The 13932-nt window shown below is 40.0% G+C and overlaps 1 protein-coding gene across 1 annotated transcript; it reads left to right on the top strand.

The window, feature by feature from the left end:
- Positions 1-1262: 1262 nt before the first annotated feature.
- On the top strand, positions 1263-2325 carry LOC117340482 (snake venom metalloprotease inhibitor 02A10-like). The gene is made up of 2 exons (XM_033902241.1): positions 1263-1304; positions 1738-2325. The coding sequence occupies exons 1-2, from the start codon at positions 1263-1265 to the stop codon at positions 2323-2325; spliced, it is 630 nt and encodes a 209-aa protein (XP_033758132.1).
- The last annotated feature ends 11607 nt before the right edge of the window (positions 2326-13932 follow it).

Here is a 13932-nt window from a genome sequence, read left to right as displayed (position 1 = left end):
AATATATACTCCAATATCTACTGTCACTGTAGGGGATAGTATACACAGTAAATATATACTCCCAATATCTACTGTCACTGTAGGGATACATAGTAAATATATACTCCAATATCTACTGTCACTGTAGGGGATACACAGTAAATATATACTCCAATATCTACTGTCACTGTAGGGGATACACAATAAATATATACTCCAATATCTACTGTCACTGTAGGGGATACACAGTAAATATATACTCCAATATCTATTGTCACTGTAGGGGATACACAGTAAATATATACTCCAATATCTACTGTCACTGTAGGGGATACACAGTAAATATATACTCCAATATCTACTGTCACTGTAGGGGATACACAGTAAATATATACTCCAATATCTATTGTCACTGTAGGGGATACACAGTAAATATATACTCCAATATCTACTGTCACTGTAGGGGATACACAGTAAATACATACTCCAATATCTACTGTCACTGTAGGGGATACACAGTAAATACATACTCCAATATCTACTGTCACTGTAGGGGATACGCAGTAAATATATACTCCAATATCTACTGTCACTGTAGGGGATACGCAGTAAATATATACTCCAATATCTACTGTCACTGTAGGGGATACACAGTAAATATATACTCCAATATCTACTGTCACTGTAGGGGATACACAGTAAATATATACTCCAATATCTACTGTCACTGTAGGGGATACGCAGTAAATATATACTCCAATATCTACTGTCACTGTAGGGGATACACAGTAAATATATACTCCAATATCTACTGTCACTGTAGGGGATACACAGTAAATATATACTCCAATATCCACTGTCACTGTAGGGGATACATAGTAAATATATACTCCAATATTTACTCTTACTTACTCCAGTCAGCATTTGTGAGTGTATGTAGTAATGTAGTAGGATGTGCTTTTAAGCTCATCTGTCTATAACCACGTGACCATATGCATTAGCGTGGTCTTCAACCTATGGTTTGTCTGGCATAAAGTTTTTCCTTCAAACACTTCTCAATAACTAACAAGCCAATGGCCATAGTATTGGACCAGATGAATGTGTATGAAAATGAGTTGTTGCACCTGAATCACAATTTTTAGTCCCTGTATGATGACACCTGTGTAATATAAGAAATAGAGGGACTTGTACAAGTCTATTTGTGATGACTGGTGAGTTATGGCCCCTGAATGAGGACAGCTGTGTATTATAAGAATAGCGGGACTTGTACAAGTCTATTTATGATGACTGGTGAGTTGCGGCCCCTGTATGATGACAGCTGTGATGTGCGTTACAGAGATCTATTATACATGGTACATGTAACACCAGAAATGACTTTAGCAGATCTCATTACTGGATCAGCCGACTGAGCTCAACCAACCTGACACAATTTGTACATTTAAAGATCAGAAAAGAAATCCTGAATAAGCTGAGGTACACCATGATGATTGATTGATTGATTGATTGATTGATAGTTATGATGTAACTGACAATCTAGTACATAGTTAGACACTGTGGCTAATATAAACTGTGTCTTTAAAAGAATAGCAACATTATTTTAAAAATATTCAATATTTCTAAATTTCTAAATATTTCTCAAAAATCACTTAGGATTAGTAAAAAAAGATTGGACCAGGAATTCAAACATGTCTTAAATTATCTCCCAATCTCAAATCACATATCAAACATTCCCCAGTCACAGTCACATGTTTTCTTCAGACATTCCCAGTCACAGAGTCACATGACTTCAAACATCCCCCAGTCACAGAGTCACATGACTTCAAACATCCCCCAGTCACAGAGTCACATGACTTCAAACATCCCCAGTCACAGTCACATGACTTCAAACATCTCCAAGTCACAGAGTCACATGACTTCAAACATCCACCAGTCACAGAGTCACATGACTTCAAACATCCACCAGTCACAGAGTCACATGACTTCAAACATCCACCAGTCACAGAGTCACATGTCTACTTCAAACATCTACCAGTCACAGAGTCACATGTCTACTTCAAACATCCACCAGTCACAGAATCACATGACTTCAAACATCCCCAAGTCACAGAGTCACATGACTTCAAACATCCCCCAGTCAGTCACATGACTTCAAACATCCCCCAGTCACAGAGTCACATGTTTTCTTCAAACATCCCCAAGTCACAGAGTCACATGACTTCAAACATCTGCCAGTCACAGAGTCACATGACTTCAAATATCCCCCAGTCACAGAGTCACCTGTTTTCAAATATCACCCAGTTACAAAGACAGGTTCAAACCGACTGTGGTTTTGTCTGTCAGATGTAGTGTGACAACATTGATGCCAAACCGACTGTGGCTTTGTCTGTCAGATGTAGTGTGACAACATTGATGCCAAACCGACTGTGGTTTTGTCTGTCAGATGTAGTGTGACAACATTGATGCCAAACCGACTGTGGTTTTGTCTGTCAGATGTAGTGTGACAACATTGATGCCAAACCGACTGTGGTTTTGTCTGTCAGATGTAGTGTGACAACATTGATGCCAAACCGACTGTGGTTTTGTCTGTCAGATGTATTGTCTGTCAGATGTAGTGTGACAACATTGATGCCAAACCGACTGTGGTTTTGTCTGTCAGATGTAGTGTGACAACATTGATGCCAAACCGACTGTGGTTTTGTCTGTCAGATGTAGTGTGACAACATTGATGCCAAACTGACTGTGGTTTTCTCTGTCAGATGTAGTGTGACAACATTGATGCCAAACCGACTGGCTTGGTGTGGGTGTAGAATGTTTATTTTCTAAGGATCTGTATCAGCCTAACAATTCATCTTTTTAGAATCAGCCAATGAATTTGAAAATGATGCTATGACATATTTAAAGTTTTGAGAGTACAAGGAAGGTAAGCTGTTGACAGAAACCCTTGGATTTCAATGACATCAAGTGGATTTTTTGTTTGTTGGTTTTTTTATGTACAGTGGACCCTCGATAATCCGAACACCTTCGTTCCCAGTCCAAACCGTCCGGATTACGAGTTTTCCGGACTGCCGAATTTCGTGTACCAGGTCAAAAAAATTGTCGTGTAAGAGTTATCTCCCTTGATTATATACAATCCGGGACGTTTCATAAACACGTCTAATTGTCAGACTTTTTAACAATAAATATACTTATGTTTCTGATATGATTCTTGATTTGTTTTGTAGAAAGTAAAAAATAAACTATGTTTTTAAAAGAACATGTAAAGTGAAAGTTGTTTTATTTATAGCGGGCATATGTGACCTACAAACAACACACATGTGTCACGTCCCGGAGGTTCACAAACAAGTAGAAATTACAAACGTTAAATACCTTAAATAAAATTCCCGGATTTTACAACTTACCGTCAGTCCATGGTTTTTTTTTATGATTTTTACGTACCAGAAACCCCAAGCTATCTATTTAAAAGTACGCGACACCAGCGAGAACTACCCAAGATGTCCGATAATTATTAAACCCGTATTCACTTAACAATGTGACGCTTAGTTAAGTATCAGACGACTATTGACTAATTTGTGTGTAATCAACCCAGTTCTTGTGATCACTGCTTAATACGTAAATGTGTATGTAATTAATAGCATGCATCTTTCAATGAGTCGTCGTTTCACGTAACGGTGTTACGAAGCCGATATCCGTGTTTACCCAATACAAGTGTTAATGATGTTAATTACCGATCATAAATTTATTACATGTATTTGAGATTGGATAGGTCGTGGAGAAAAAGCAATGTACCGTTATAAAAACAAAAGCTACAAATTGTAACACAGGTAAACACCCGGGGCTATGACCTGGCAGCGGTCGCTATGACTACGCACAGTGTCAAGCGATAGTCTGTACAGCTGTCGACACGGGTGACTTGCCCCGACATTTTTTTCTCCTCGTGGTGAAAAAATCGTCCGGATTATTGAGGGAAATTTACTAATGAAAAGTACGTTCCGTTCCCAAAATGGGCTTCCGGAATCGGAATCCGAATTTCCGGACTGGTGAGTACAAATAACGTTACGGAAATCCGTTCCCGTGCATTTCCGTCCGGACTGTGAGTTTTCCGGACTATCGGCGTCCGGATTATCGCGGGTCCACTGTATAAGGATATTTTGGGGCTGCTGGGGTTAAGGACTCCTGGAGGCCCTAATCTGGTGTACTCACATAGAATGGTATTTATTCTTCAATACCATGCACCAACATACAGTAAATTATATAATCTCTATATTTTGAAATTTGTTAACAACTGGATGCCATCTAAATTATATCATGGTATATAAAGATGAAATTAATTATTGATTGTTGTTGATTATTTCAATTGTGAGTTACCTCCCTTTTATAGATGCATTGTTTATATTTATTTCATGTAAAAATATCTGCAAAATCTATTTAAACTTTCTGTTAAGATCTTATAACACTCTAGTCACCAATAGTTTACATAGAACATCCTGTCATTCAATCCATCTGACTGTGCTATCTTGTCAATATAAATTGTTGAAATGAAATATATAAAGATTGAAGAAAAAACAGCTCATAGAAATTATGAGTTATGAGGTAAATTAATTTTCTTCCTAATATGATATGGAGTCTTGTATCACAATTACACATGATTTTGAGGATTCTATGTTTTATTCTATAGCTGTGTCTCTCCGATTACCCAGTAGGTAATGCTGGGTATCTGTTAACATGTCCTGGTAGCTTATACAGAGTTCAGATATTCTTTGATAGAGTGAACATGTTTCATAGTTCAATCATGATTATGAATGCATCCTTTTAAGTAAGAAGCAGGCGACCAGCAGAGAACCCTGCCGTGGCCCTATACACCTCGTGAATTCCGTCACATGCTAGACGGAGAGTGAAGCTTAACACTCCAACTGTGCGGATACATTGCTCAAAAGTCTCCAATTTTTCGAACAAACTGTCTCTTTGTGTACGGATCAAATATCTTTTAATGCCTGTTTTGGGAACTTTGTGTCTTGAGAGGTGTGACGGAGAATATGTCTATGGTTTAATATAATCTTGTTTTCTAGAGAGTAACTGTGTCTCTAGCCTGTGGTTTAATCATTCTCGTTTCATATCATGTGATGACGAACCTAGATATTCTGTCTGTAAGTAATATAAAAAGCAGCAATTTTGGACAGAAAGAGACACATATATGGCACATTATATATTGAAGTTTGAACAAGTTTATATATTTTTACCGATTTCTGCAACAGTTTGCTTTTTTATTGATATCTACATTGAAAAATTCACAGTTTGCTGAAATTTTCTATAAAACATTGACAGACATATCTACATTGAAAAACTCACAGTTTGCTGAAATTTTCTATGAAACATACAAATTAGGAGAAAATATATTAATTTTAAGATCATTAAACTTATTTTGTAGCCATTCTATTGAAGTTCCCTTTCCCTGTTGGAAAAAAAATGTACAGGACTTTTTAGTGGTTTGTTTGTTTTTGTTTAACGTCCTATTAACAGTCAGGGTCATTTAGTGGATTATGGTACAAAAAATCTGGAAAGCAAAAATGTGGAAAGCAACATGACTAAAAATATACAGTAAAGGCCTGTCTATAAAGACTGTTAAAAGGCTTATAAATGGTCGTTATACAGACAGCCTGCCTTTATAGACAGGTTTAGAATTTCACGCCATCTAGCTGCAAGTCTCAGATCATGTTTATAATTAAGTCATCTTCTTCTGGACCCTTTATTTTCCAATTGGTCAACCAATTTCCTGCCCTCAGATTAGTCAAATTCTAGATATTGTTTGGTTTTGATGAAATTTGGTAGGTAGGTTCACCATGAACAGGTCACTTGCGAAACCTCATTTTCACATTTTAACAAAATGCTTCTGTTTCCTGGACTCTATCATGTTGTGCTGCAGGTGATTATTATATATGATATTGTGATATAGCAAAATTGTCATTATAGCAAGAGTGTCTTTATATACAGGGTGTCATATATTAGGAAAATATTGGAAATATAACTTAAATGAGAGAATTTTGCCATTATTACTAAAATATCCTGAGGTGCGATGTAGGTCCTCTGTGAATCGACCCTATGGGCCTCTTGAATAGCAAAGATGATTTTGACCGTTACAGAAAGGTCGTTATAGGTAGGGTGTTAATATGTACAATGTCATTATAAAGTAAAAATACTTGGGACCTTTACAAAATGGTTGTTATAGACAGGTGATGTTATATACAGGGGTTCCTTATAAACAGTGTCATTATATAGTAAAAATACTTGGGACCTTTACAAAATGGTTGTTATAGACAGGGGTCTATATACAGGGGTTCCTTATAAACAGTGTCATTATATAGTAAAAATACTTGGGACCTTTATAAAATGGTTGTTATAAACAGGGGTCTATATACAGGGGTTCCTTATAAACAGTGTCATTATATAGAAAAAAATACTTGGGACCTTTACAAAATGGTTGTTATAGACAGGGGTCTATATACAGGGGTTCCTTATAAACAGTGTCATTATATAGTAAAAATACTTGGGACCTTTACAAAATGGTTGTTATAGACAGGGGTCTATATACAGGGGTTCCTTATAAACAGTGTCATTATATAGAAAAGTACTTGGGACCTTTACAAAATTGTTGTTATAGACAGGGGTCTATATACAGGGGTTCCTTATAAACAGTGTCATTATATAGTAAAAATACTTGGGACCTTTATAAATAGTTGTTATAGACAGGGGTCTATATACAGGGGTTCCTTATAAACAGTGTCATTATATAGTAAAAATACTTGGGACCTTTATAAATGGTTGTTATAGACAGGGGTCTATATACAGGGGTTCCTTATAAACAGTGTCATTATATAGTAAAAATACTTCAGACCTTTACAAAATGGTTGTTATAGACAGGGGATGTTATATACAGGGGTTCCTTATAAACAGTGTCATTATATAGTAAAAATACTTAGGACCTTTACAAAATGGTTGTTATATACAGGGGTCTATATACAGGTGGTTGTTAGAGCAAGTTAGCAAGATAACTAATATGTTCATCAATTTCAGTTACATTGAAAACATATAATTGAGACAGGGGGCAAACTTTTTAGGAAGACTATTGTAGGAGTGATCTGCCACAATAAAAAATAGATAAACATCTTTATAAGAAAATTCTGTCACGGTAACATAATGTCTTGTAGGTATAGATTTATAAAGATGTAGGCACTGTTTTTGTGGCTTTAGTCAAAATATTAATAAGTTTAGGAAAATACAGACTTTTTATCATTGCATTTAGTCAGATTATCATAAGTCTAGTGAAAATAAACAGAAAATTTCAACATGTAAACAATAAAACATCAGATTGATTCATTGAATGGTAAGAATTGGAAAAATTCCACCTACGCATGTCCTAGATATTGTTACATAGCTAGGTCTCAGACAATTTGTAACAACTGTTCCCAACACAGTATAACAGGCTGAGTGGCGTAGATTTGACGTGTATGGACTATAAACGTCAGCTGTATACTCACATAGAACTTTTAACATTAATGGCTACAACAGGCTTGTTAAGGTTTACTGTTTTTGTACAATTAAAAACTTTATTGGTATTGAGGGGGCCTAAGAAAGGGTACAGTTAACAAATAATTAAAGTTGTTTTTATTGAAATACTATATGTTTGTTCATTGTTAGAGAATGGAATAAGTTTAAGGATAATATTCAAGGAAGGAATAAAGGATTTTTGTTTGATTAGAGATGAAGAATTTCCTTTTAACCCTAGGGATTCAGGGATGTCACTCAAGTTGCATTGATTATAGTTCAGAATTTTTTTCTGTGATGGAGGGGAAGTGTACAGAAATGCAGACTGACAGAGGGACAGAGACATAATGAGTGACAGAGTTGAAGGGGCTAGAGGGACAAAGTGACATGGGGGCAGTGTGACAAACTGGCATGGGGGCAATGGAATAAAGTGACACGGGGTCAGTGTGACAAACTGGCATGGGGGCAATGGAATAAAGTGTGACAAACTGGCATGGGGGCAATGGAACAAAGTGACACGGGGGCAGTGTGACAAACTGGCATGGGGGCAATGGAATAAAGTGACATGGGGGCAGTGTGACAAACTGGCATGGGGGCAATGGAACAAAGTGACACGGGGTCAGTGTGACAAACTGGCATGGGGGCAATGGAACAAAGTGACACGGGGGCAGTGTGACAAACTGGCATGGGGGCAATGGAATAAAGTGACATGGGGGCAGTGTGACAAACTGGCATGGGGGCAATGGAATAAAGTGACATGGGGGGGCAGTGTGACAAACTGGCATGGAGGAATTGGACAAAGTGGCACGTGGGCTGTGGGACAAAGTGACATGGAGGCAGTGAGACAAAGTGACATGGGGGGGGGGGGGGGGGGGGGGGGGGGGTAGAGGGATGGAGTGCTTATATGACAATAGGCAGAGTAGCATTGGGCAGTGGGACAAAGTGACATGGGGGCAGAGGGACAATGTGGCATAGGGGCAAAGGAACAAAATGACATTGGGGCAGTGGGACAAAGTTACATGGGGCAGAGAGACAAAATGGCATTTGACAAGAGGGACAGAATGACATAGGGACAGTGACATGGGGGCAGTAAGAAAAAGGGACATGGGGCAGTGGGATAAAGTGACATTGGGGCAGTGGGATAAAGTGACATTGGACAGTAGGACAAAGGGTAAATAAACAGAGTGACATGGGGAAGAGTGTTAGTTTGGCTGAGGGACAGAATGGTAGATGGGCTGAGGGACTGAATAGTGGATGGGATGAGGGACTGAATTGTAGATGGGCTGAGGGACAGAATGCTAGATGAGCTGAGGGACAGAATAGTGGATGGGATGAGGGACTGAATTGTAGATGGGCTGAGGGACAGAATGCTAGATGCGCTGAGGGAGAGAATGGTAGATGGGATGAGGGAGAGAATGGTAGATGGGATGAGGGACAGAATGGTACATGGGATGAGGGACAGAATGGTAGATCGGCTGAGAGACAGAATGGTAGATCGGCTGAGAGACAGAATGGTACATGGGTTGAGGGACAGAATGTTAGATGGGATGAGGGACAGAATGGTACATGGGCTGAGGGACAGAATGATAGATGGGATGAGGGACAGAATGGTAGATGGGATGAGGGACAGAATGGTACATGGGCTGAGAGACAGAATAGTAGATGGGATGAGGGACAGAATGGTAGATGGGATGAGGGACAGAATGGTAGATGGGATGAGGGACTGAATTGTAGATGGGATGAGGGACAGAATGGTAGATGAGCTGAGGGACAGAATAGTGGATGGGATGAGGGACTGAATTGTAGATGGGCTGAGGGACAGAATGCTAGATGCGCTGAGGGAGAGAATGGTAGATGGGATGAGGGAGAGAATGGTAGATGGGATGAGGGACAGAATGGTACATGGGATGAGGGACAGAATGGTAGATCGGCTGAGAGACAGAATGGTAGATGGGCTGAGGGACAGAATGGTAGATCGGCTGAGAGACAGAATGGTACATGGGTTGAGGGACAGAATGTTAGATGGGATGAGGGACAGAATGGTACATGGGCTGAGGGACAGAATGATAGATGGGATGAGGGACAGAATGGTAGATGGGATGAGGGACAGAATGGTACATGGGCTGAGAGACAGAATAGTAGATGGGATGAGGGACAGAATGGTAGATGGGATGAGGGACAGAATGGTAGATGGGCTGAGGGACAGAATAGTAGATGGGCTGAGGGACTGAATTGTAGATGGGCTAAGGGACAGAATTGTAGATGGGCTGAGGGACAGAATGTTAGATGGGATGAGGGACAGAATGGTAGATGGGCTAAGGGACAGAATTGTAGATGGGCTAAGGGACAGAATTGTAGATGGGATGAGGGACAGAATGGTAGATGGGCTGAGGGACTGAATTGTAGATGGGATGAGGGACAGAATGCTAGATGGGCTGAGGGACAGAATGGTAGATCGGCTGAGGGACAGAATAGTAGATGGGCTGAGGGACTGAATTGTAGATGGGCTGAGGGACAGAATAGTAGATGGGCTGAGGGACAGAATAGTAGATGGGCTGAGGGACTGAATTGTAGATTGGCTGAGAGACAGAATGGTAGATGGGATGAGGGACAGAATTGTAGATGGGCTGAGGGAGAGAATGGTAGATTGACCGAGGGACAGAATGGTAGATGGGCTGAGGGACAGAATTGTAGATGGGCTGGGAGACAGAATGGTAGATGGACTGAGGGACAGAATTGTAGATGGGCTCAGGGACTGAATTGTAGATGGGATGAGGGAGAGAATGGTGGATGGACTGAGGGACAGAATTGTAGATGGGATGAGGGACAGAATGGTAGATGGGCTGAGGGACAGAATGGTAGATGGGATGAGGGACAGAATGGTAGATGGGCTCAGGGACTGAATTGTAGATGGGATGAGGGAGAGAATGGTGGATGGACTGAGGGACAGAATTGTAGATGGGATGAGGGACAGAATGGTAGATGGGATGAGGGACAGAATGGTAGATGGGATGAGGGACAGAATGGTGGAGGGACAGAATTGTAGATGGGATGAGGGAGAGAATGGTGGATGGACTGAGGGACAGAATAGTAGATGGGATGAGGGAGAGAATGGTAGATGGGATGAGGGACAGAATGCTAGATGGGCTGAGGGACAGAATGGTAGATGGGCTGAGGGACAGAATGGTAGATGGGCTCAGGGACTGAATTGTAGATGGGATGAGGGACAGAATAGTAGATGGGATGAGGGACAGAATGGTTGATGGACTGAGGGACAGAATGGTAGATAGGCTGAGGGACAGAATTGTAGATTGGCTGAGGGACAGAATGGTAGATGGGCTGAGGGACAGAATGGTAGATGGGATGAGGGACAGAATGGTAGATGGGCTCAGGGACTGAATTGTAGATGGGATGAGGGAGAGAATGGTGGATGGACTGAGGGACAGAATTGTAGATGGGATGAGGGACAGAATGGTAGATGGGATGAGGGACAGAATGGTAGATGGGATGAGGGACAGAATGGTGGAGGGACAGAATTGTAGATGGGATGAGGGAGAGAAAATGGTGGATGGACTGAGGGACAGAATGGTAGATGGGATGAGGGACAGAATGGTAGATGGGCTCAGGGACTGAATTGTAGATGGGATGAGGGAGAGAATGGTGGATGGACTGAGGGACAGAATTGTAGATGGGATGAGGGACAGAATGGTAGATGGGATGAGGGACAGAATGGTAGATGGGATGAGGGAGAGAATGGTGGAGGGACAGAATTGTAGATGGGATGAGGGAGAGAATGGTGGATGGACTGAGGGACAGAATTGTAGATGGGATGAGGGAGAGAATGGTAGATGGGCTGAGGGACAGAATGGTAGATGGGCTGAGGGACAGAATGGTAGATGGGCTGAGGGACAGAATGGTAGATGGGCTGAGGGACAGAATGGTAGATGGGCTCAGGGACTGAATTGTAGATGGGATGAGGGACAGAATAGTAGATGGGATGAGGGACAGAATGGTTGATGGACTGAGGGACAGAATGGTAGATGGGATGAGGGACAGAATGGTAGATGGGATGAGGGACTGAATTGTAGATGGGATGAGGGACTGAATTGTAGATGGGCTGAGGGACAGAATTGTAGATTGGCTGAGGGACAGAATGCTGGATGGGATGAGGGACAGAATGCTGGATGGTATGAGGGAGAGAATGCTGGATGGGCTGAGAGACAGAATGGTAGATAGGCTTAGAGACAGAATGGTATTTGGAAGTGTGGTATGGTGGCATGAGAAAATAGTGACACAGAGGCAGACCAGGGACACAGTGGCAGAGGGACACATTGGTAGAGGGACACAGTGGTAGAGGGACACAGAGGCAGAGGGACACAGTGGTAGAGGGACACAGAGGCAGAGGGACACAGTGGTAGAGAGATATTCAAGATATCTTGATGGTTATTATGTCACCATTTTCATTACTACACCGGTACAGAAAGTTTTAACAGCATTGAACAAGAGTAATTCAAATGTTATTGTTACTTTTCGATGGGCTTTAACAAATACTTTCAATACCTGTATTAATACCTGCAGGTAAATCAAGTTTAATGCCTGAAATATTACAATTAATAACTGACAAACTGGTTTGTCCACATAAACAGACCCATGGTATGACAATCAGATTAATTGACGCAAGATTTTTTCTGCATTTTCACAATTTGTTACGATATGTGAACTTCACTCTCAATTTTAAAGCTGCACCTGTGATGTGATACATTTTTGCAGATTATGAAGCAAATATTAATCACATTCTATGTGTAAATGAAGACAGGCTTGGCAAAGACTGAATTTTTAAGAAGATACATGGTAATCAGGACTGGTTTCCTACTGGTAGAAGTAGACCACGGTTGTTTATGGCAGGACAAGCTGTTTAAATCTCCAGAGATCTGAAGGAAACTAATTATGCAACAAACACCTAACTTTAAATTAACACATATAAAACATAGAAATGGCAGTGTTCTGATTTCCCCTCTATAGCCCTCAGTTGTGATTATCATACATAACCTTTCTGTTCACGTAAACACCCAGTCAAGTGGGAAAATTATGCTAATATTGTACATGATCATGCAAGTGAAGTTCATTGTGAGCTGTGAATTATGTTCAATGGCTATGGACTCTGTGTTGGTTAGGTCATCTGTAGTCGCAAAAGGTTAATTAAAACATGTTGGTTGTTGAGGAAGGGATGCTTTACGACCTTCTTCAAAGCCAGAAAGATAAGCTGAGCACTGCTTTACCCTGATGGCTGTGACTTCACATCTCCATACCTGACCATACCTCAGCTTATACACATGCACAATCATACAGTTGGTCATGTTGGTGTTTGAATTGTATCTTAAAACTGATACAGACTTAATTAAAATTACAATTTCCTAGTCACGGGAATGAAAAAAGACTAACCTGGTTATTTATTTCGGTCATTCATTTTAAACTTACCTTCCCAAGGGCAAGTGATCTTATAGGCCGTGGTGTAGAGTCCATATCATCCAGCTGTAGGTCTGTCAACATTTCCATTTAAACAACTTCTGGTAAACAAATAAAAAGCCTGTGGTCAAGATATTGGGTCATATAGCATGCTGGGATGAAGAGCTGCCAAAGTTGTTCAAATAAGCAACCTTGACCTCATTGGAGTCAAATTTGTTTAATAAACTTTCCTTCTAAATAACCAAGAGTCCCAGCGTTATGATATTAGGTCAGTAGCATGCTGGGATGAAGGGCTTCTAGGTTTGTTCAGATGAATGACCTTGGCCTACTTTCAAGGTCACAATCTGTCCCATGTGTTTAGTTATTAATTTCTTTTTGCTGAATTAAAATGCAAGAGAACTAAGGCAATGGGAACCAAGAATGTTTTATATAGAATATTGACTCTATGAACTTAATTTTCACTTTGAGTTAAGCAGTTTTCGAATGTTCATGGCTTGAGATAACAAAGTTTGACTACAAATATTGTATAAATTTTAAAACTTTGTATATATATGTTAATATACATGTGTACATGAAAAAGATATCCTTGAAAAATAAAAATAAAAGTTTTTATGAAATAAATGCATGGATCATTTTAGTTGATGAATCAATCTGGTAATCTGCCTCTGCCCTCATATAACTCTGGCTGCTGGGAGGACATTAAAACCTTAAAAACAAAAAACAACTGGTAATTTGTCTGACAATGTATATTACAGTTAGCAATGTTATATCATGGTTTTGCAATTTATGTTATCTCACTGTTAATGTGTTGACCCTCTCTTATATTATAGGATTAACATGGCACCAAGTTTTGTCTGTATTTTAATATCTTATATTTGTTTTTACAAATGTACAATAATATATCGTACTTGATAAATTCAACATGTTTTGTGTTGGGAGTATCAACAG

Source organism: Pecten maximus, chromosome 13 (genome assembly GCF_902652985.1).
Source record: "Pecten maximus chromosome 13, xPecMax1.1, whole genome shotgun sequence".
Classification (NCBI taxonomy): domain Eukaryota; kingdom Metazoa; phylum Mollusca; class Bivalvia; order Pectinida; family Pectinidae; genus Pecten; species Pecten maximus.
This window is presented reverse-complemented; position numbering and strand designations above follow the sequence as displayed.

Coding starts and splice junctions, on each gene's coding strand:
- LOC117340482 (XM_033902241.1), top strand. CDS start 1,263: ATGACTGGTGAGTTGCGGCCCCTGTATGATGACAGCTGTGAT. Junction 1,305..1,737: donor TGTATGATGACAGCTGTGAT/GTGCGTTACAGA, acceptor TGTTTTCTTCAG/ACATTCCCAGTCACAGAGTC.